The sequence below is a fragment of the Condylura cristata genome, unplaced genomic scaffold (genome assembly GCF_000260355.1).
Source record: "Condylura cristata isolate star-nosed mole 26May11 unplaced genomic scaffold, ConCri1.0 scaffold00022, whole genome shotgun sequence".
In the NCBI taxonomy this organism is placed as follows: Eukaryota; Metazoa; Chordata; class Mammalia; order Eulipotyphla; family Talpidae; genus Condylura; species Condylura cristata.
In genome coordinates, this window is record NW_004567123.1 from 23,735,048 (window position 1) to 23,759,023 (window position 23,976).

At 37.1% G+C, this 23,976-nt stretch overlaps 1 protein-coding gene across 4 annotated transcripts in view; it reads left to right on the top strand.

Annotated features, from left to right (window-relative positions):
• Positions 1-23,976, top strand: part of RALGAPB (Ral GTPase activating protein, beta subunit (non-catalytic)) — a 75,108-nt gene that overhangs the window by 25,869 nt on the left and 25,263 nt on the right. Inside the window, exons 7-18 of one of the 4 annotated variants that reach the window (XM_012728298.1) lie at positions 2,615-2,793; positions 4,138-4,286; positions 4,683-4,899; positions 8,312-8,513; positions 11,515-11,682; positions 12,127-12,241; positions 12,610-12,757; positions 18,393-18,457; positions 20,062-20,191; positions 21,554-21,562; positions 22,179-22,312; positions 23,562-23,744. In XM_012728298.1, coding sequence (XP_012583752.1) covers positions 2,615-2,793; positions 4,138-4,286; positions 4,683-4,899; positions 8,312-8,513; positions 11,515-11,682; positions 12,127-12,241; positions 12,610-12,757; positions 18,393-18,457; positions 20,062-20,191; positions 21,554-21,562; positions 22,179-22,312; positions 23,562-23,744 — 1,699 coding nt within the window. The remainder of the gene's footprint in view (positions 1-2,614; positions 2,794-4,137; positions 4,287-4,682; positions 4,900-8,311; positions 8,514-11,514; positions 11,683-12,126; positions 12,242-12,609; positions 12,758-18,392; positions 18,458-20,061; positions 20,192-21,553; positions 21,563-22,178; positions 22,313-23,561; positions 23,745-23,976) is intronic. The other 3 variants (XM_012728300.1, XM_004687376.2, XM_012728301.1) reach the window with 3 other exon arrangements.

Consider the following 23,976-nt stretch of genomic DNA (forward strand, 5'->3'; position numbering starts at 1 on the left):
TTGTGTCAGTACCTAGGAATGGGAGTGCTGGGTCATATGGATGCTCCATTTTTAGCAGTTTGAGAAACCTCCAGTTTTCCATAGTGGCTGTACTAGTTTGCATTCCCACCAGTAGTGTAGGAGAGTTCCCTTTTCTCCACATCCTCACCAACATTTGTTGTTGCTAGTTGTTTTAAGATGTGCCATTCTCACTGGTGTGAGGTGGTATCTCATTGTGGTTTTAATTTGCATCTCCCTTATTATAAGTGATGTTGAACATTTTTTCATATGCTTGTTGGCCATCTGCATTTCCTCTTTGGAGAAGTCTTTAGCTCTTCTGCATTTTCTGATGGGGTTGTTTATTTTTGTTGAGTTTCATCAGTTCTTTGTATATCTTTGTGATCAATCCTTTATCACTAGTTTTGTGTGAGAAAATTTTGTCCCAATCAGGGGGATGTTTCTTTTGGTCTTAAATTTGATGTAGTCCCACCTATTTATCCTTTCCTTCACTATTGTTGGATTGGGTGCTGTATCTTCAAAGATGTTACTGAAGTGTATGTCGTGTAGTGTTTCGCCCATCTTTGCTTCCAGGTATTTTATGTTTCCGTTCTTATGTCTAGGTCTTTAATCCACTTTGAGTTCATTTTTGTGAATGGTGTGAGGTAGTGATCTAGTTTCATTTTTTTTTTTGCATGTAGCTTCTCAGTTTTCTTAGCATCATTTGTTGAATAAACTTTCTTTGTTCCATTGTATCTTCTTTGCTCCTTTGTCAAAGATTAGCTGTCCATAAACCTGTGGGTTTATATCTGGGTTTTCTATTTGAAGTCACTGGTCTGTGTGTCTGTTCTTGTTTCAGTACCATACAGTTTTGATTATTATGGCTTTGTAGTATAGCTTGAAGTATAGTTTGGAATTGTGATGCCTCCATTCTCTTTCTTTTTAGTCATGAGAGTTTGGCTATTCAAGGTCTTTTGTGGTTCCATATGAAGCTCATCAGTACTCTATTTCTTTGAAGAATGTCATTGAAACTCTTATTGGGATAGCGTTAAATCTGCATATTGCTTTTGGCAAATCTGTTTTTTAATGGAATTACTTAAAATTTGTAGAAAAAATACAAACTTAAGCCCCAAGCCCCAGTCCATTGTCTAAATATATACCTTTAGTACATACACATGAATGGACACTAATCTTGACTTCAATAGACTTTTTAAAAATTGGAATACTTAATATTTTTGAGAGGAAATAAAGTTTAATTACATATTAATTATGTGTGTGTGTGTATATTCTGTGTACATGAGAGAGACCCAGCTATAGGTAACTTACCCATCTTTAGAAGATAACTATAAAAAGATTAGCTAAGACAAGATAGATTGGGATTGGGGAGAAAGGGAAAGTAATTAGGGAAGTTATAGGGAAAAGCACAGCAGGCAAAAGATGTGCGTATTAAGTTTTGCCTTCTCCGTTGAAAAGAGATAAGGAGATTAGGCCTTCCTGGGAAATAGCCTAATAGCCTCCATCCAGCCGTCAGAGCCATGTGCATGAAATTAACTCTTGCTAAAAAGCTGCTCCCCTACAGTTTTATCTTTGGAATTTCTCAAAAACGTTTAGAAGTTGGATTGTTCAATTATTTGTTAAAATCAGTCTCTTAGTCTTAAAAGTAGAGCAGCTCAGTTATACAACTGTGTCCAGTTCCTGGAGGCAGTCCTATGGGCAGTCCCCAAGTTTAGTCTGTCTTCTACATGAAATAAGAGCCATTTAAATTTTTCCCATTCTGATGGTGTCAGAAAAGCATGTTTTAGTTTTGCTGAAATGATGTAAACATTACTTCAGATTATAGCTTGCTTCCTTTAATAGAGCTGTTTTCTTTACTTTCATTAGCCTTAATTTCACATTTTATCTAGGATTCTTAATTCTTAAAAACTTTAATTTCTGAAATAGATAAGTATTAATTTCTTTAAATTGGAAGACTTATAGATAAGATAAAACTTCTAAAATATGTGTTTTAATTGCTTTTTAGGTGATATGCACACATTTTATTCACATACATTAAATAACTTAGTTCCCTTGCAATAAAGAACCAAAAAATAAACCTAAGTTTACTAATTTCAGTTAGGTTGATCTAGATACTGAATACATTCCCATTTTATTTTTTACCATCTCTTCCACCCACATTCCCATTATTAAATTTAGCAAAACTTTAATTTGCCAAAAGAGATTTTGGAAATTACTTAAGTAATAAAGGAATGGAGTTCTGGAAACATTAACATTAAAGTAAGAAATTTTCTCCTTGTGCAAATATTTTTTTCTCCTGTTGATTTGAAAAGAAAACAACCACTTTTAATTTTTTTACAGCTTTTCCATTTCACTGCTTAGTTCCCAACATTATTAGAAAAATACGTGTATATTAAAAGCTTCTGATCTTATTTGATTCTCATTCTCTGAATAGCCAGAGTAAGTTTATGTAAACATACCACTGATCTGTAAAGAAGTTCTGATGTTTGAGTCCCCAGCCTGATAAGTGCATCTTGGTCTAACTCTGAATCAAGGAAATAGAACAGTCGTGTTTTAAAATTAGATTGTGTATATTTTATTGCTAAAGACATTTCTAAATGTATGATTCTTTCTCTTTTGATAGTAATCCCGTGGATTTGAGTAACCCAGCCATTATAAGCTCAACTCCTAAATTTCAGGAACAGTTCTTGAATGTGAGTGGAATGCCACAAGAATTGAATCAGTATCCCTGCCTTAAGCATCTGCCTCAAATATTTTTTCGTGCCATGCGTGGAATCAGCTGTCTTGTGGATGCATTCTTAGGTGAATTTTGTTTTATGTTGGCTAGACGTTTAAAGAGCTACATGTAGGTATTTAGATTTAATCTTATACTCTTCTATGGCCCAAAGGAAAAGATGAACAGATATGATTACAGATAATAAACTAGGAAAAATTAACCCCCAACAAATGGTGGAGATAAATGGTGGAGATAGTGGTAGTTATGTAAATACATCATACAGTGCTAAGAAAAAGAGTTAAGACAGTGAATAAGTGGACAAAGGATATGAACAAAGATTTGGAAAAAAATGTTCATTCTCATTTGTAATCTAAGAAAATACTGATTGGAATACTGTAGGTATCATTCTTACATGAATCATTTGAAAGCAAATTATGCTTCTTGTGAACTGGTGTTTTAAACTTTCACATTATAGGAATATGAGAAGCCAGATTTGTTTTAGCCTGTTGAAAGGTAATATTTAACATCATTTTCTAAAATATTTGGTTTGTATACTTGTTAATATATTACATACTTTAATTTTTAGTTCAAGTTAAGTTTGACTGCCATATTACAATCAGAAAGTACCAGTGACTTAAACAAAGTAGTTTGTTTTCACACGTCTAGGACTAGGCAGTACAGGGCTGCTAGAACAGTTACACTGTATCAGGGACTCAAGGCCTTCCCTTTGTGGCTTTCCATCCTTTTTTTCTTTTCCCCCAGCTTTAGAGAGATATAATTCACATACTATACAAATAAGCCTTAAAAAGTATACAGCAAGCACTTTTGGGGTTGGTTTTGGCAAGTGAGGGCTTACGACAAGAAAATCTGTTCTTTTACAGTTTGTCAAGCCAAGAGTTTGAAATCAGTGTTGGCAGGTCTGTGCTTGCTCCAGAGGTCTTAGGGGAGGATGAGTGTTTGGTTCTTGGAGTCTGGTGGCTGCCAGCATTGTTTGGTTTGTGGCCACACCACTCCAGTCACTGCCTCTGTGGGCACACTGACTCCTGTCTGTGTCAAATCTTTCCCTCCCTCAGCCCCTCCTTTTTTTCCCCACTTAAAAATGTGGCTCTTCATCTTCTGTGTATTCTCTCAGGGGTCACAATAGTTAAATAAGTTTGAACTTTTCTGCTCAGGATTTGAAGGAAGGAGAACTTACGCTTGATTGACCTTTTAAGGATTTTTTTTAGAAGACCCACCCAATTATTATTCTCTTCTCCATGGTCAGAACATGACCCCATCTAGCTCTAAGGAAGGTTTGAAAATGTAGTTCATTCTGCATAGTCATGGCCAACTAAAATTTTTAGTCTGTAACTCACTGGTGTTACTTGAGAAAGATTTTCTCATATTTTGAACTATGAAAAATAATTCCATTATCTTTTTTTCTTTTTAAGGCATTTCTAGACCCCGGTCAGACAGTGCTCCTCCAACGCCTGTGAATAGATTAAGTATGCCCCAAAGCACTGCTGTCAATACCACCCCGCCACATAACCGGAGGCACCGGGCTGTTACTGTGAATAAGGCTACCATAAAAACAAGCACAGTAAGTGTTTTTATCACTATGCTAAGCTATATGAGGTTGACTTTAATGTGCTTTTCATTTTAAAAAATATATATATTTATTTATGCATACAGAACTGGGGTATAGGCCAGAGGTGCAGGGGGCAGTGAGAAGATTCACCAGAGACAGAGTGGAAAGCAGAACAGGCAGACTGTTGAAGTAAACTGCTGAGGGGAGCAGCAGATGAGACAGGAGAGGTCTGCCGCGCCATGTGCGTCACCTGCCTGGATGGGGATCGAACTCATGCTGCAGTGCTATGGCTAGCTTTAGAGTGCTGTGTACCACCAGGGAGGGCAGATAGACCGTCCTTCTAAAAAAGTTGTGCTGTTTTCTCAGACTTTTCATGAGTGTGGATATATTCTTACATTTTTCTAATAGGTTAGTACTGCTCATGCCTCAAAAGTTCAGCACCAGACATCCTCCACCTCACCTCTCTCCAGTCCAAATCAAACTAGTTCAGAACCCCGGCCACTACCTGCCCCTCGGAGACCAAAGGTTAACAGCATCTTGAATCTCTTTGGATCATGGTTATTTGATGCAGCATTTGTTCACTGTAAACTTCATAATGGGATAAACAGAGACAGCAGCATGACTGGTAAATATTGCTCAAGAAATATGTTGTCATTTTCTTTCTTTTTTTTTTCTTTTTAATCTTTCCTACCTGCAAGATTAATATGTATCTTAAAAAACTCTGTCTCTGATCAAGCAGTGTCTTGTGCTTAACCCCTTCCAGCTGAAGTAAAAGAATTTTGGAGGTTGCCCTACTTGTCCTTTTTATGTATGTTCTATGAGGTTTGACTGTTGGTCTGGTTTTGTTAGGCACACTTCAGGTTAGCCATTTTTTTAATTAATTAAATTCCTTTCAGTAGGTGACTGGAAGTTCCCTTCATGTCAGCCAGGATAATAATACTGATAGAGTTAAAGATTTCGATTAGAAGTTTATTTTTAAAAAGTGTTTTCTTAGATTTTGACAGCCATTCACTCATTAGTACCTATAAATAACAGAAAATTTCTGCTTCAGAGAAGTCGTTAATTCCTCAGATTTTAATCTAAAGGACTTCAAGGACAAACTTTCAAAATTACCATTTGCTCTGTAACTAAGTAAAACTGGTAAAGAATTAATAAACCTTATATCTTCGTGTAGACTTCATTATGGAAATGAAAATGTCAAAATAAAACCTGATTTATTTTTGTCATTTCACATTGTTCTGTGGGAGGGTGGACGGTGCAGAACGTACTGAATTCTTACGGCTTCTCTTGCAGGGCTGCGTAATGGTAATGGCCTACATAGACGGAGCAGTAATTACTGAGTGCCAGGCACTGTGCTGTATGCATTAATGAGTGTATTGGTTGTTTAGTAAGAAAGCACTTTTCCACTGGAGTTGGAAATAGATTGAGACAAAAGGATCTCTTAATTGCGTCCCTAGTGAGAATATTAATTCTAGATAAAACTAATGTAACTGCCACAAGAGTCTCTCTTTTCTCTTAGAAATGCATTCTTGGCTGTTGTATATCATCTTAGAACTAAATTCTAAGGTGTGAATATTATACACATAATATTTTGAATGTTTGTCGTAAGTAATTTATAAAAGTTGTAAATGTAAAGACTTTCAGGAGTACAATTTGAGATTCAGTGATTGAGCTTAGGGATTCCTTTGTTTATTTTGTTCAAATCCAGATACTTTATAGTCTCCCATTTCCATATTACTTTTTATTTGCAAATTTGAAAGTAGTGCTTGCTTATGGATAAGTAAATGTACTTAACTAAGTGAAAATTTTTAAAAACCATTTTGGCTTATTTTTTCACATATTCATGTGTGTACTTTGAGTTTTCTGAACCATGTTTATATTCATTAATATGTACTGTATTTTCTAGAATGAGTCAGTCATGTTTTTATTTTTATGAAGATATAATTCTTATAATGTACCTTTGGGAATCAGGCTGTTGACACTAAAATCTCTGAGTCGAGTGGGTCAACTCACTGCCTCTTTGGTATAAGCTTGCATAAAGGGATTTTTATAGCTTTTTCCACTCTCTAAGTAATTTGTAACAGCTTTCTCTCATCTTCTTGTCCCAAAAGATAGAAACCAGAATTCTCATCTTCTTGTCCCAGAAGATAGAAAACAATTCAAATCATGTGCACAACAAATTATTATTTTGGTTTTTAGCATTTTCCTTGGCGGAGAAAGGATAGAAGCTTCTCTCCCCCTAGTGTTCAGAGATGAGAAGGGCTGTTACATTACCCAGGAGATAGGAAATGTCCAGATAGTTAAATGGGGTTAGATGCATTTGGATGCTACTTGTGGGGTGGTGGGAGTTTTGGAACATTAACACTATTTACTGAGTACTGGCTGCCATCAAGGAATTCTGCCATGCAATTCACCTCTAACTTAAAGTGTTTGTGTCTATAAACTGGTTAGCTTCAGATTGACATGACAGTACACTATACTGTAAAATTGAGCTGGGAAGGGTTAATGAACTAAAAATTTAATGCACGTTATGGGCAGTTCAAAACCAATTCTTTGTAGTTGTGTAATTTTCTTCGTTCATTGTTTTGCATGAAACAAAATCATAATTTTTGACTGAATGCACAATTTCTTATGTTTTTGAATTAGCTTGTGTTATCATAAAGCTTTTAATCTAACTTTTGAAAAGCTAAAAAGCTTCTTAACTTACTGTAAAATTTCACCATCTTTAAAGTATTTTATAATTACTGCTGTCCTTTGATTTGTTTCCATTTATTTCTATTATCTTGCAGCATCTTTTATCCAAATTCTTCTTTCTTATAAATCTTGTAAGTAGGAACCAGAAGCTTCTCCTTAATTGCAGTCATGTTTTTATTTTTTTTCATAATTCCATTAAAAATTTGATTGTCATTGTCTCTTGTAGTTTTTGCACTTGGGAAGAAAAATACTTTTCTGTGTTCTGAATGGGGAAGATTGTTGGCAAAAGCAAATTAATCTGCCTGAATCAGTCCCATTTTTTTCTGTACACTAGTCTGGTCATGTCATGAATTCCAGGACTTTGCACTAACTGTGTTTTGGCTTTTTTTTTTTTTTAAGCTTTTAAGCTTATTTTTTATACAGATTTAGTGTTTGATTTGTATGCATTCTGCATGTAGTGTTTTTCAAATGTACTATTGCTGGGTAACTTATTCAGGACTAAAAATGGCTCATGGGAAGTTGCATAAAGACTTATGCTTGACCTTGTATTCTATTAAATCTATTATTACAAAATGATTTAAATATTTCTTGTAGAGTGATAAAAAGATTTCAGTTATTTTTCAATACACTGAAATCTTTTGTTAAAAATAAAAGCAACTTTCAAAGGGCTTTTGTTTCAGTGATTTGAATGATCATGATAATCTTTCTTACCAATTCAATTTTCTGATTTATCAACCTTAAGTTAGCTGCTGTCTGTGGTTGTTAAAATTCATTCTCATTTTGCTTGGTTGGGTGATTTTTTGGTGTGTGTTTTGGAGTTGGGTGGGTAGTGGGAATGCTCTCTTCCTCCTTACCCATTTTCAGCCTTTCCTTGCCCTCTCCCTAAAGTATACAAACTGGCATGGGATTGCCCACTCAATTATGACGTCTGTCTGGGGTAATGTGTAAATTACAAAAGCTGTTTTTCTTAATGTTTAAACATCATTCCAAGGGAGAGGGAAAAAAAGCAGAATAATAGAAAAGCCAAATTCTGAATTGTATATCTGTATCTGATATACAGATATATACAGATGTACTCTGCTAATCAAACATTCAGTTGAAAAATGCTTCTTATAGAATCTGTTAAACTGACAATACCACTGTAAATTGTTACCCATTTTCAAAGAAGATTTAAGAGAGCCCTTTTACAAAAAAAACTAAGGCATAGATGCTAAACAAAAGCATTATTGAATTCTATTCAAGTAGCTATTTAATGACACCAACATTTGATCTTTGTGTCCAGGGTCCCATGAGCCTATTTGCATAGGGACAAATGTAATAAAACCCTCCTTTTCTCTCCCCAGCCATCACAACACAAGCTAGCATGGAGTTTCGACGGAAAGGGTCACAAATGTCCACAGACACCATGGTTTCCAATCCTATGTTTGATGCAAGTGAATTTCCCGATAACTATGAAGCAGGAAGAGCTGAGGCTTGTGGGACACTCTGTAGAATTTTTTGTAGCAAGAAGACTGGAGAAGAGATTCTGCCAGCTTATTTATCCAGGTCTTAGATTTTTTTTTGTTTATTCTTCCCTTTGTATACTTTTGATAGTATTGGCTGTCTGTTGTAGTATGGCTTGGTAGGCTAAACTGATAAGTAAATGTTGGCCTAAAATACCTGCAAATGTCAGTAATTGAAAATTTTATTAGGATTCTTGCATTTTACCTGCCTCATCAGATCATTTTTATTTTAGAAGTATTATTCTATCTTATTTTACTTTACGTTATGCAGAAAGTTAGAAGAACCACACTTTTTAAATATAGTTTACACACTTGAACAGGATTAGGCACTGTATTAGTTGTAAATCCTGCATCCAAGGCACTTATACTTTCTCAAATGCAAAAAGCCATATCCATAGTAATAACGAACTAATAGGAACAGGTAGGAGAGAGGCACAATTAAAGTACTGTGGGCACTCAGATGAAGAAGCAGCACATACTCTAGGAGTTCAGGAGTGAGTTACAGAAGATTAGATGGTTGTGTTGAATTTATAAAGACAGGTAGTATTTAGACTGTGTAAGCAAGTTCAGTAGGATCATCTGCTCTAGATCTTTGACTTCAACCATTTTGACTGCCATCCATTCAGTTGTTCAGGCCAGAGAGTAGGAGTCATTTTAGACTCCTCCTTCTGTATCTTTTGCTGGTTAGCCAGCTCTTGCTTTTCTGGTATTTAACCTTTTTTAAATCTCTCCACTCATTCCACTGTGATACTTAAGGCTTTGTCACTTGTTTGCTAAATTAACTTGTTGGTGGTTTCCTTTTTTTTTTTTTTCCCCACTCTGTTTTGTGCTCCCAAGTTGCTCATTTGCGAAGCCACTGAAGTGATGTTAATATCAATAAGAACATTCAGGTGTCTTTGTACCTGAAAGGTACTCAGGGTAGAGAATAATTAAATTGACCCTCTCAAAGGGAACCAAGTACAAAAGCAGATAGGCACATGGTATACATGCAGGAAACTAATCAGAGTTATCCAAACACATAGTCTCTTGACTCTAAGTAAAGGAAAATCCTCTCTATGTGACTTCAGAACAAGGGGAATGAGTAATGAGAAAGAAGTGCTATTAAACATATATTAAGGTAAGAAGGGGCAGCAGTGCTCAGAAAGGGCAGGAAGCAGGGACTAGAGTGTTCAATGATCAAAACAGTTTTCCCTCTCTCTGTATGTTCATGGTCTCCCATATTCTTTGCTATTGTATTCCCTTATTGCAGTGTGCTTGTAAATTCCCAGTTTCCATGGCCCTGGTCATGTAGTGTCTTTGAATCTGAGTTTCACATTGCTGGGAAAGAAAATCTGATTGCGTGACTGCCTCTAATCTAGCTGGCTCTGGCTGTGAGGGATCACATGGAGTGCTGGCGCTCACTCCTTGCAGTTGGGGCACATTTCTCAGGAGAGAGACTAGTGAGGGAGATGTTCCAAATGGTATTTGTGAGAGAGAAGGCTATGAACATGAGCTTTCTCTCTGGCCTGTGAAGACTGCATGCATAGTAGTGTGCCCCACCAAAAGAGCAGATTTGTGAGAGGGCAAATGATAACCTTATATTTTGAAGCTATTGAGTTTGCAGTGTTCAATACTTACCAACAAGTATTCATTAAGCTCCTACTTTGTGCTGGTGCTGTGCACAGGGACTACTGGCGTAGTTAGTGGACATGTCCTGCCATTAGGTGTACAATAAAGTTTTGGTTAATAGATTTGGAATTCAGTTGAGAGGTAGGAGCTGGAGACTGGTTTTATTATATTCTGTAGTTCAAGTAGTGTTTAAAACTAGGCCAGTAGAAGAGATAGCTTTGAGACGTAAGGTTCACCAACATTAGTCAATAACCCGAGGGATGAATACCAGTATTAGGGTATGATGCGCACTCCATCATACGTGGAGTGCAAGGATCTATTAAAGGAAATAACCGTAGAGCTGAATGATGAATCCTCCTGAAAGGAGTATTGAGAGCTTTCAAAAGGCAGAGTAAGTTAATAGTAGATTTGCCTCTTGGAGTTTTTTTTTGTTAATATTTATTTATTAATACATACAGATATGGGATATAGAACAGAGGTGCGGAGTGTCAGAGGATTCGCCAGAGACAGAATGGGGGAGCAAAACAGGCAAACGTACTGAAGTACACTGCTGAGGGGAGCAGTGGGTTTAGGGTAAAGAGAGGTCTGCCACACCCTGTGGGCCACCACCCTGGCCAGGGATCAAAGTTGTGCTGCAGTGGCTGCGATAGCTTCATAGTACTGAGCTTTAACCCAGTGCACCACCAGGAAGGGGCCGTCTCTTGAATTTAATAGTTGAGATGCCATTGGTTATTTACTAACATACTTCGTTCTAGAGACAGGGTACATTGAAATGGTTTGAGCAGTGCCCAGCAGGTAAGGAAGTTGTTTCTGAAGAATTCTGTGAGGGGAAAAGCTTTTTGGTAGAAGAGTGTACTACCAATACAGTTGCTCTTGAATGGTAGAAGTTTGACTGCTTATTTGTTGAAAATTAAGGGAGGGGGCTAAAAGTAAGATATACTCAGATTTCTAAAAGGAGTCTTTCAGAGTGACCTTCATTCACATCATGATGAATGCAGGATTCAGCAAAGTTTTTTTCTTTCACTATCTTCCCAAAAATAATGGTGAAGGAGGAAAAAGGCACAAAACCGCTTTTTTTGTTTTTTTTTCAGGAATTGTGAAACTCTACCTAATTTTATTGACATGGAATTCAGTTGAGGAATTCCTCCATTTATTGCAGCCATTTATTTTGGTTGCTTCACTTGCTGGCACCTCTAACTTTGAGTTGCAAGGGTTAAAATTTTAAGCACGTATAATAAAGAGAAATCATTTTTTCGGTCAGGAAAGAATTTGGTTCTTAGTATATTTGACTCTGAATTGTCCTACTCCTGTAATACTTTTAAAAGATAGAAATCATAAAAAGTACAAATAGCCTTTCAGATAACTATAAAATATATTGATAATTATGATAACAATTGATAAACAGTTTGTTTAAATTTTTTTTCTTGCTTTCCTAGATTTTACATGCTTTTAATTCAAGGTTTGCAGATAAATGATTATGTGTGCCATCCTGTCTTGGCCAGCGTTATTCTTAACTCCCCTCCTTTGTTCTGCTGTGACTTGAAAGGGATTGATGTTGTGGTTCCTTACTTTATTTCAGCTCTTGAAACCATTTTGCCTGACAGGTAAGCTCTCATTTTTGATTATCAGCTGTCTGATTTGGCTTGGTCTTTTTTCCTCCCCAGTTTCCTGATTTATCTCATTCAGTTGTCTTCATAGCCTAAGGAAACTCAGGCCACATTAAATAAGTATAACACATTTAGATCCATCTTACCTCTGAACTCCTTTAGATCTGATGTGTCCTTGACCTTGGAGAATATTTTTTGACCAGTGTAGAGAGAGAAGAATAATCCTAGCCTAGAATCAGTCATATTCTAGTTGAATTCTCTAACAGTTTAACATTCTCTCTCTGTCTGATTGCAGAATATAAACTTATTGGAAAGTATTCACTGCAGGCTATGAAAGCAAATTCAGTGCTTAAATGTGGAAAATTGGCATAATATATATTTGGCAGTAGTTGAAAATACATTTTAGTTGAAAGATTCTAGTAACTTTTTTTTTTTTGGCAGAGAACTCTCAAAATTCAAAAGCTATGTAAATCCAACAGAATTGAGAAGATCTTCCATTAATATCCTACTCTCTTTGTTGCCCCTTCCTCATCACTTTGGCACAGTCAAATCTGAGGTAATGTTTTATTAAAACTCCTTACATATTCTGCTTTGTGTGTTTTAAGTCAAATTGTATTTAAAAAAAGTGGAATGGGAGCTTTAAAAATGTCTCAGATTTCAAGTGAATTAACAAAGTTGCTATGTTGTGTTATTTCTTCCCGTGCTCTGCCAGCATACTTTGTTTTCCATTTCAAGTGGTGATAGGCAGATGCAACCTGATCGCGTGTTGTGTGAGTTAGTGACCAACTGAGTACAGTGGCTGTTTTTAGTCGAAGTGAAAGCTTTGTTTTCAGACTGGTCTGCTCTTTTGTCCACTCTAGCAGTTTCTACGTGGGTATAGTGTACCACAGCAGTCCAAGCTCAATAGTATTTGTTTTTCCGTAGGTGGTCCTGGAAGGAAAATTTAGTAATGATGACAACTCTTCCTATGACAAACCAATAACCTTTTTGTCTCTAAAGTTGAGGCTTGTGAATATACTAATAGGTGCCTTGCAAACGGAAACAGACCCCAACAACACCCAAATGATATTAGGTATGTGTTCATATGGCTTTATGAAAGTGAAAATCCAGGTACTGTTGCCCCATGCATGCTGAGGGAGTGATTAGAGCCTAAACCTAATGCACCTTCATTTATTGTGATTCAGAAGCAGCATTTCTTACTTTTATAGGTAAAAAAAGTGAAGGGATGAGGGAAGGAAATAATTTACTTTCATGTGTGTTCTTTGTTTTTCTTTTTCCTTCTCTATCTCCTTTCCCGCTCTCTTTTTCTCTTCTACCCTCTCTTCTTTTTCCTTTCCTTCTTCCTCTTTCTACCCATTATGTATATGAAAAATTTTTGAGTTGGCTGTACTTTTGGGAGCTGTGTCAGAACCCTGCCAAGAGGGACTTCAGGAGCAGTAGTTACTGTGCTGCCTGTTATTTTCCTTATTTTTTTTGGTCTCCTATTCATAGTGATCGATGTCTTAAATGTTTTCTTATGATGGTTACTGTCACATTTTATTTTTTTTTTTTTGAAGATTTATTTATTTGTGCATACAGAACTGGGGTACAAGCCAGAGGCTCAGGGGTGGCGAGAGGCTTCACCAGAGACAGAGTGGTAACAGAACAGGCAGATCGGCAAAGTACACTGCTGAGGGGAGCAGGGGGCGGGTCAGGAGAGGTCTGCCACGCCATGTGGTCACCTCCGGGGCAGGCGGGAATTGAACTCATGCAGAAGCGGCTTTAGATTCTCAGTGCTGTGCTTTAACCCGCTGCGCCACCAGGGAGGGCCTACTGTCACATTTTAAACTGTTGCTACTTCTCAGCCTGATCACTACAACTATTTTTTATTAACTTCTGACTTTTCATCAAGAGCAAGGTGGTTCTGTTTCTACATATGGATATGTTAGAGAAATCTAGAGAGATAAGTAGTATGTGATTCTTACTCTGGAGCAAGTCTCATTGCAGAGATTGGAATGCTTTCAGTCAGTAGTCAAATGATAGCAGAAAGCAGTGTTGATTTCAGTATCTTCAGTGTTTAGAGAGAAGAAATCAAAAGATAAATAAGGCTTTGTAGGGGAAACGAACATTAAATTGGATCTTGAAGGGCAGGTTTCGAATCTCCAGAAATAAGGTTAAGATTTTATCCAGGAGAGGAAATGACATGGCTAAAGAATTAGTGGTGGCAGAGCCTCCCTGGTGGCGCAGGGGTTAAAATCTCAGCTCTATCAAACTACCAGCCACTGCAACATGAGTTCAATCCCCAGCCAGGGAGCTGACCCACATGGTGCAGCAGACCTCTCCTGTCCTGCCTGTTGCTCCCCTCAGCAGTGGATTTCAGTACATCTGCCTCTTCTGCTCCCCACCCTGTCTCTGGTGAATTCTCTCACTCTCCCACACATACCCCCCATACCTGTTATATGCATAAATAAATAAAAATAATTCTTTTAAAAAAAGAATTGGTGGTGGCAGTAAAGACTATAGAATGGGTATTTAGGAAGGTTAGTATATTAGGCAGTGAGTAGGTAGAACAAAGAGGAAAGAGTAAATTTTTCATTTCAGAAAGAAGTTAATGGAACAGGTGGGAACATACTCTTTCGCATTGATGACAAGATCCTAGAAACTTGAAAAATTGGAAGCAAGAGAATTCAGCCACTTAGATTGTATACTGTGCAGTTTCACATAGTTTTACCTGAGAAATTCTTCAGTGTAGGGAGTGGGATTATAGTGTTCACCACTCAGACACTTGTCAGAAAAAATAATTTGCAAAATGTTGTGTCTGGTACAATAATGATTATTGTTACAGCTTATTAAGCTGTGACCTTTCTGGTCTTAGAAGTCTTTGAACTTTCAGGAAGACTTGGTGCCAGCTGCCCAGGTATCATACTAGACCCCTCGGCTACCTGTACTTACTGCTCGGCCTTTCATAGAAAATGTTTATCGACCTTTGCTCAAACCTCTAACCCACTGGCCATACCTCTTTCATACTCTTCTGCCACCTCGTCCCTCTTTAGTCAGCTTAGATTGCATGTCCCTTAACATTTTTAAACTCCATCTCTGCTTAAACTAACTGTTCATTTTTTCTACATTTGCATCAAAGTGGTTGAGCAGGATGACCCTCCTTACAGATTTATGACTGTGAAGCTCAAATGACCTATCTCTGTCTGACAATCTTATGATAACCTTATAATAGTTTTTCTTACCTCGTATCTCTAGCCCATGTGTTCCTCTTCCACTTAGGTGGTGATTTTTCTGCATACTTCATTGAACAAAGAAAGTTGCATTAGATGAAAATCATCTTGTCTTCCTGTCACTACCATCAGCTACCTGTAATCTACCCATAGGTCTTCTTTCTTTTCTATTCTTTTCTTTATACATTTGTTCTCTAGGGAATAATAGGCAACAAAGTATAGACAAAATCATTCTGGAGAAAGCATGGGAAAGATAATAAACAAGATAAATAGTGTATTATCTGGGAGAAAAACAAAACAGGAAAGGGAAGAGAGAAAATGTGTGAGGAGGACAGGGGATTCAATTCTGAATAGAGTACAGAGGCATCACTGAGAAAGTGGGGATTTGAGCCATGCATATAAATGGAAAAAGAGGAAATAGCAATAATAAAGTCCTAAAGTAGGATAGTGTTGAACAGTTAGGGAATCTGTGTAGTTAAAGGATGGAAACAAGGGTACTTAGTAGGACATGAAGACAGACTCAGCTCATCTTATTATGTTGTTCCACTTGTGCCTTGCCTTCACAAAGACATCATTCCTGCAAAGACTTCCTTCTAATTTCTTCTCCTTCATTAGGTCATTTATAGTGGCATATAAATATGCCTTAATATTACCCATCCCCATCCATATCTTCTTACCACTCCATACCTAACTTACTCTTCCCCCTGCTTAGAATGTTCTGTTCCTAGATTTCAATTTGGCTTTTCGTTGTCATCTTCTGAGGGGGGCCTTCCTTGACAGACTCTGCTAAATATTCTGCTCCACCTTATACTGTATTCATAAGTTTTTCATAGCACAGTACCTGAAATTACTTTATGTTCAACTCACCAGCTAAAATGTATCCATAAATACTTGTTGACAGACCTAGTAATTGCACTCAGACAGTTTTCTCCTCCTCTTCTCCAAACAGATCCTCTTCTTTCCCCAATCCACTGCTCAAATTGGGTAACTAACAATTTACTATATTGGAAAGCAAGGGGTTTTCCATTGTTGCTTCTGCATCTTAGTACCACTAAAGTTCTATCCTGGATGTCAGGATCACTACCCTTGACAGAGGTGCTCTCAGACAAGCAGACTTCTTCAGGCTCCCCTCTGAACCATATGAGTACAATTACCATTCCAATTCAAAAAATCTGGGAGGGAGAGAGAATTTTCTGCTTTTGGAGCAACTGATCCCTGAGAATGGCTTTACTTTCTTTGATGACGAGAACTTTTTATTTTTACAAACTGTGCCTGGCAAGACCCAAAGCCAGAGAGAGCTGATGTTTCACAATGCATTACAAGTGATAGCCAAAGCAGAACTATTTCCCAGTCCCTCCTCACTTCACAAGGATGTGCTGCATTAGTGTCCCTGAGAATGTCGTATGCTGTGTGAGATGGAGTTTTTTCCTCTTCCTTATTATTAGAGAGACCTGGATTGGACTTCCTCTCCAAAGGTAGTGCCTTTTCAAAGGTGGCTTAGACATTCATTCATTCAAAGCTTTTATATCCCCCAGCAGAGTTGAAATGTGTATCATTTCAGTAAACTCATGCTTGAGATGGTTTTAAAAGACTTTTAAGATTTAAAAGAATGATTCTAAAGAGATAGCTAGCAGCTATTATTTGTCCAGAGATCTAATTAAGAGACAGTTTATTAACTTTGACTAGAGTTATCTATGACTGGGCAAAAAAATTTATAAGGTCTCAACAAATCTCAAATACTATCAGTTTTACTAATTGTAGACATGATTTTCTAGATTCACAAATTAGGGTTTTTTTTGGGTTTTTTTTTTGTTTGCTTGTTTTTTGCTGTTTGTATACCCAGATCTGAAGTAGGACTTTGTTCTTCCTTAAGCTGGGTTTTTTTTTTTTTTTTAAGATTTATTTATTTGTGCATACAGAACTGGGGTACAGGCCAGAGGTGCAGAGATGGTGAGAGGATTCACTAGAGACAGAGTGGGGAGCAGAACAGGCAGACTGATGAAGTTCAATGCTGAGGGAGAAGCGGGAAGGTCAGGAGAGGTCTGCCATATTAGGCTGGGTTTTTAGAAACCATTCTGAATTTAGCCTGTTACCCGTGCTGACCAAGGATTGAAGCCTGTCCACCAAAGGCATTAACATTCTGTCCAGTGCTATTTTTTTTTTTTTGGTCCAGTATGTTTTAAACCTGGAAGGTTTGTGTGCATTTGGAAAAGAGTCTTGATATGAGTGAATCTTCAAGTAATAGTGTTTAAGTAACATGTATTACTTGAAATCAGATAATTTGACAGTGAATGGAGTATTTGATTTTACTTTGCCCTTGCTTTGAAGAACTGCTTGTGTACATTCTAAGGAAAAGTCTTCCATAGATTGGTAAAGTTGTATCTGTCTTTTCTTTACTGGTTGTGGGCATTCCCCCACTGGGATAAGAGGCATGTGCCGTCTTCACCATCTTGTTTTTGTCCTAGCCTTTCTAGATTGTAAATTGATGATAAATACATGCAGCTTGCCTTCATAATTTGATGCCAATTTCAAGCCCAGGCAATGTTCTTAGAAAGTAATCTAGTAAGAAAGATATAGCTATTTTTATTTTGTAACTTTTGTTTTATTTTTATAAGATCAGAACCAGTTTTTTAAGAGCTTATATTTTCCTTAGTTTTGTGTAGTGTCCTTGGAATTGAAATGTTTGCATTTGTCTTTATGCTAATATAAAATATGTAATACTTATGTTTCTATATAAATCAAAGTTTGATGTTCAAATTTATTTTAGAAAAATGTGGAATGGGTGACACAGGGGTTAAGTTTTAGAGCTATCAAGCTATCACCAGCCACTGCAGTACAAGTTCGATCCCCAGCCAGGGAGGTGAACCACCTGGCACAGCCAACCTCTCCTGGCTTGTCTGCTGCTTTCCTTAGTAGTGTATTTCTGTAGATCTATCTGTCTGCTCTCCACTCTGTCTCTGGTGAATCCTCTCTCTGCCCGCTCCCACCCCATATCTCTGGCCTACACCCCAGTTCTTGACTGCATAAATAAATCTCTGGGGCCCTCCCTGGTGGCACAGTGGATTAAAGCATAGCACTAGGAAGCTGGCCACAGCCACTTCAGCATTAATTCAGTCCCCAGCCAGGGAAGTGACCCACATGGCATGGCAGACCTCACCTTTCTCGTCCTGCTCCCCTCAGCGGTGTATTTCATCAGTTGGCCTGTGCTGCTCTCCACTCTTGTCTCTGGTGACTCCTCTCACCACCTCTGCACCTCTGACCTGTACCCTAGTTCTGTATGCATAAGGAAATAAATCTTTAAAAAAATAATAATAAATCTTTTTTAAAATGTGTGGAAACTTTGGGGACAGGTCAGAATTAGGGCATTTCTGGTCAAACTATTAATAATTATGTACATAGCTATAGTCATATTTTTATCTGCTTTAACTGTGAATATTTAAACCATTTAGTACTCTTGCCGTGTATTTTATATAATCATGATTTTTTTTGTTCTTTCAGGGGCAATGTTAAATATTGTTCAAGATTCAGCACTTTTAGAAGCCATTGGTTGCCAAATGGAGATGGTAAGAGGCAAACCACATGTTATCTGTCAGAGAATATTAGAGAATATCAACTTCTGATTTCATGTAAATTTCAAAATGTTTGTTGTTGTGGCTTTTAAAAGTATTTTATTTGTAAATTCAGTTAATAGATTGTAAAGAGCATACTTTAAAATGTATTTTGAGATTTCTTATTTTTCATTGCTTTTCAATTATGTCCATGAGAAAATTTGCCTGACAGAAATTCCAGCTAAATAAAGCCTTTATACACTAGGCATATCTGCCTAAGACTCATTTCTCAAATTTTTTTTTTCCTCACTATGCTAGTGAGCTGGCTCAATCTAGAAATCCGTAATTTATTGCATCCCTAGTATAAGTAGTACTCGAGTTATAAGCGAACATTTAATTTATTCTTTCCCATCTTACCATCTCTTTCTTAGCTTATAGACCATATTAGACCATTGAGGGTCTTCAAAACATGTTTCTTTCTTTAAAAAAAGTAAAGCTTCTCTGAGACGCCTATCTCCCTGCTTCTGTTTTCAAGATACATGATTCTTATACATCGAGTCAAAGCTGGGCAGTGGGAAAATTAATAGGGTTTATACTTGAATGAGATGGGTGGATGTAGGTTAGGTGGTCAGGTTATTATTAAAGAAATTTGTATCCCATTATGACTAATAATAATCAACAATCTAGATATAATAAATTGTGTTTATGGGGGGAGGGGAACGAGGAAAATCTTTACTAGATACCTTTGTTAGCTTCTGTACATAGAGTTAACTTTTATATTAATCATGTAGCTACATTTGAAAATAACTTGTTTATTTTATTTTACATATCTGAAAGGGCAGACTTAATACATAAGAAAAGGGAAAGGGAAAGTAAGGGCACTTGTCTACACACAAGTGGGCAGAAATAGCTGTCCCTCAAAGGGACAAGTTTGTGAAGAGACACCTGCTTAGTCACCGGCAGGCAGGCCTGGGACAACTGCCTAGGTTTATTTTAAAGATTGTATTCCAGTCCTGAAGTTTTGCTTGGAAGGCTTTAGTGTATTTCTTTGAGGATTGAGAGTTATTATCAGTGAAGATGGAAAAGTTTGTGGGCTGGCCCTTTGTAAACAGCACCAAAGAAGACCCCAGAATGGATATCTATAATCATCAGACCCTTCATACCTCCCAGTGTCTATGCAAAAACACTAGCAGTTTTAATATTTCGTTAGCTTTTATCTAGAACATTTATGTTGGTTGGCACATTTCATTTATTATGTTTTTTTTTTTTTTAAAGATTTATTTATTTGTGCATACAGAGCTGGGGTACAGGCCAGAGGCTCAGGGGCTGCGAGAGGCTTCACCAGAGACAGAGTGGGGAACAGAACAGACAGATCAATGAAGTAAACTGCTGAGGGGAGCAGCGGGCGGGTCAGGAGAGGTCTGCCGCGCCATGTGGTCACCTCCGGGGCAGGCGGGAGTCGAACTCATGCGGAAGTGGCTTTAGCTTCTTAGTGTTGTGCTTTAACCTGCTGCGCCACCAGGGAGGGCCTCATTTATTATGTTTTTTAATAACTGACTTCAGGCTTTACTAGTCAACTGTGAATGTAGCCCTCAAATATTTGATTCATTTTTATTAAGGGTGGTGGAGAAAATAACCTGAAGAGTCATAGTCGCACAAATAGTGGAATTAGTTCAGCAAGTGGTGGAAGCACGGAGCCCACAACTCCTGATAGTGAAAGACCTGCCCAGGCTCTCCTAAGGGACTATGGTAAGCCCTGTTTGTGGTTGTGAGATTCAGAGTTTACAGAATAACTTTTAACCAGACTTATAAATGAAACATGATATTTTATGTATTTGAGTATAATACAGCTAATAATTGATCCCATAAACTTAAGTAAAAAACATTTTCTATCTAGCATTAAAAATAGTTTTTAGTAGTTAGATTTTGGCTAGCTTATTAGATTTTATAAGTAATTATAATGACCAGTCAGAAAACATTCCTATATTCTGTACCAGGTGCTGGTAATAACAGAATCAAAGAGGGTGTGGGTGTGGCATATAGAGAAACAAAACAAGGGAACTGAAAAAAACAAAACCAAAACAAATCCTAGAAATATGACTGAAGAGGGAAAATGGGAGTAGGTATAGGTGGAAAGAAGCCCGATGACCTGTGGCTAAAGGACTGTGGGTGCTTCTGTAGTAGGTGTGCTATGGTGATATGCATCTGAGGAGGTGTGGGCCTACTCCTCTAAATCATAGACAGTGTTGGAACCAGTGTCACCTCAATTAAAAAAGAAAAGAAAAAAAACAAAAACAAATAGGATGTAGGAACTGCCTCACAGTCTAATAGCAGTCAGCCAATATACAACTATTGCAATGTAGGGTGGAAGGTGAAGGAATAAAGAATCTGTGTAGAATAATCATGTGTTAAATGTATGTAGCCTAAAATACATACACTTCAGTCACAAATTTAAGAGAAAGGAAAACATTTATTTTTTACCTTGTCAAATGAAACATTTGCCAACAGAGCACCTATTCGATAATAGCCTTTACTCTGGACTTTTACTTTATGGATTCTGTGAGTTTGAGGGTGTCTTTATGGTTTTATACACAATAGTATATTAAGTCTTCTGTGAGCGTTATTCCAACTAGATTGTAATGAATCTAGTTCCTTAGTTGTCAGTTTAATTTTTCAGCCAGCAAGAGAGTTCATGAGCCTAGAGTTCCAGGCACGTTTCTACGGTTAAAGTTTGCTTTGAGTATCCTTGAGCATATCAGATACATAAAGACATTATGCTGATACTCAACATTTTTCAATATTGCATTTATGAAGAATTTTTTTTAGATTATCTTACTCATTATGGCTTAAGAATATTATAAGTTGAAAATTTACTTGTTGTTCATGCTTTCTAAAACATTTTTAACTAAAAGTTTTGCATTATTGCATGTGTTCTAATATAAGTGTTTTAAGTAGTTATTGTTTGTTTCAACATTTAAATTGGTGTTAGTTTTGCTTGTAATGTCATAAAGTATTTTTTTACTAAGAAATCCAAATTTGTGTTAGTGTCGCATGAATGTCTCTCTTTAATGATCATTCCTTTTTCTGTTGTCACTGCCCTCTTTCTGATAGGATTGACAGGTATAATGTCCCTAAAGCTTCCTTTATAACTTCAATTTAATATTTTACTAATTTAATATTAAGTAGTACTTACTTTGTAATATAGAAGTAGAGGCCAAGTAAAAATAGCGACTTGGTAATTCACTTTTTAAAGAAGTATTAAAGTAGTCTCAAAGAGTTAATGTTAAAATGTGATTGGAAAAGGCATTGCATGTGACTTTTGAAGATTTAAACCTGAAAATAGTTTCAGTGTATGCATTAAGATAATTCCTAGTATCTGAGTATATTCTAATTTGAATTCCTTCCTCTAAAAATTCTCAGGAGACAACCAATAGACTTTTGGAAAATGTGACAATGAATTAATTTAGAAATTTTAAGATTTTTAATGTTATCAGAATGATAGTGAAATTGTCAAATCTAAGTACCTGAGCTGGGAGCCAGAAACTGCTCTGGTCTAATGTGTGTGCCCTGTGCACTGTTTAATCAGGCCAGTGGGGCGGGGGCATAGCACTGTGTGGGTGCCCATGTTACTCACTGTGGCTGCTGTGGTCTGTGCCTAGTGGAATGCTGTGCTTTCGTTACTAATGCTTAGTTGTTTTCCCTCCCTGTGGGATGTGGCATTGGGGTTATATCCTAGCTCTTAATACAGATTCAGCTGCTGGGCTCCTGATACGCAGCATTCATCTGGTCACCCAAAGACTCAACTCTCAGTGGAGGCAAGACATGAGCATATCACTGGCCGCTTTAGAACTCCTCTCTGGCCTGGCAAAGGTAAGGATAATCCCTTTATTTTAGCCCAGAAATTTTGGACTATGACTCCCTTTTAATGTATCTCCCAACCCTTTAGCATCGCTTTTACAGTGTTGATTATATTCAAACATAGTTTATATACAAAAATAAGAACAGTAACTCATGCACTGTTGGCTATCATATTAAATAGTAGTAGTATTTTAGAAGACAATTTTGCAAGCCCCTTCAAAAATTAAAAATGCATCTATTATGTGCACTCCCCACCTCCACCACCCTCCCCCCCACCCCCTCAGTCGTTCCAATTCCAGGAGACTTGTATGGGAAAGTTCAGACTTGTAATGTCCTAGAAATAATCCAAATGTCTACCAGCAGGAGACTAGGAAAACAAACTGTATTGTTATCTTTACATTGGGATACTGCTCAGCAAGAAAAAGGAATGAGTGATACAAAATTGTAGACAAGTTTCAAAATAATTATGCATTATAAAAGAAACCAGACTCCCCCCACCGAACAAAAGTATTATTTTGGGTTTTGTTTTTGTTGTTTTCTTTTTAATATAAAACTCTGGAAATGCAAGTTAGACTTCAGTGACAGAAAACAAATCATGTTAACTAGAGAGGGGGCATAAAGGAATGGGAGGAAGGATTGTAGATGTACATGAGATTCTGCAGGGTAGAGTTTGTTCACTATCTTGATTGTAGTGATAGTTCTACAAGAGTATCCTTATACCAAAATGTTACCATATTTTGATATTGTGGTTTACTATTTGTTAATTATACCTCTGAGGAGCTATTTAAAACTTTGTAACCTTTGAAGCATTACTACAGAGTCAAGTAGGAAGCTTGTAAAATATGAACATGCTCTGTTGCCAGCTATTCTTTTGAGACCTGGTGATGATGAGTAGATACACCATAGCAGTTTAAGTTTTAGGCAAGAAAAAATATGCTAAACAGAAATAGTGTTTTGTGGTTTGAAAAATACCCTCTTTTTTCAGTACAGGTGCTTTGAAATTGTTACTGGCTCCTGGCTAACTGATCCTCATATGAATATGCTGCAGGTGAAGGTCATGGTTGACTCAGGAGACCAGAAGCGAGCCATCAGTTCTGTATTTTAATAGCACATCTGAAATACTGTGATCCCCCATAAATAATATTTTGAAAGCAAGATTTCCTGTGCTGTATCACATTCTCAGAAAGGCCAGGTTCAGTACAGGTGCTTTGAAATTGTTACTGGCTCCTGGCTAACTGATCCTCATATGAATATGCTGCAGGTGAAGGTCATGGTTGACTCAGGAGACCGGAAGCGAGCCATCAGTTCTGTATGCAGCTACATTGTATACCAGTGTAGTCGGCCAGCTCCTCTTCACTCCCGGGATCTGCACTCCATGATAGTGGCAGCTTTCCAGTGTCTCTGTGTCTGGCTGACAGAACACCCCGATATGCTTGATGAAAAGGTTAGTTTACTGGATCTCAAGACAGTAAGGAGAAATAAAAATGTGTGTTGGGAAATTGTCTCTTAAAAGAAGTTATCTAAATTTGAATACAACAGTACATTTAAACAGTATATTTACTCTATTTTGGTAAAACTTAAAATCTGTTGTCATACTTATATTTGGTTGCAAATTAATCCATGAGAAATTCTTTTGAAAGACAGAGCTTGGCTAATTGATCTCAACTATCAAAAAT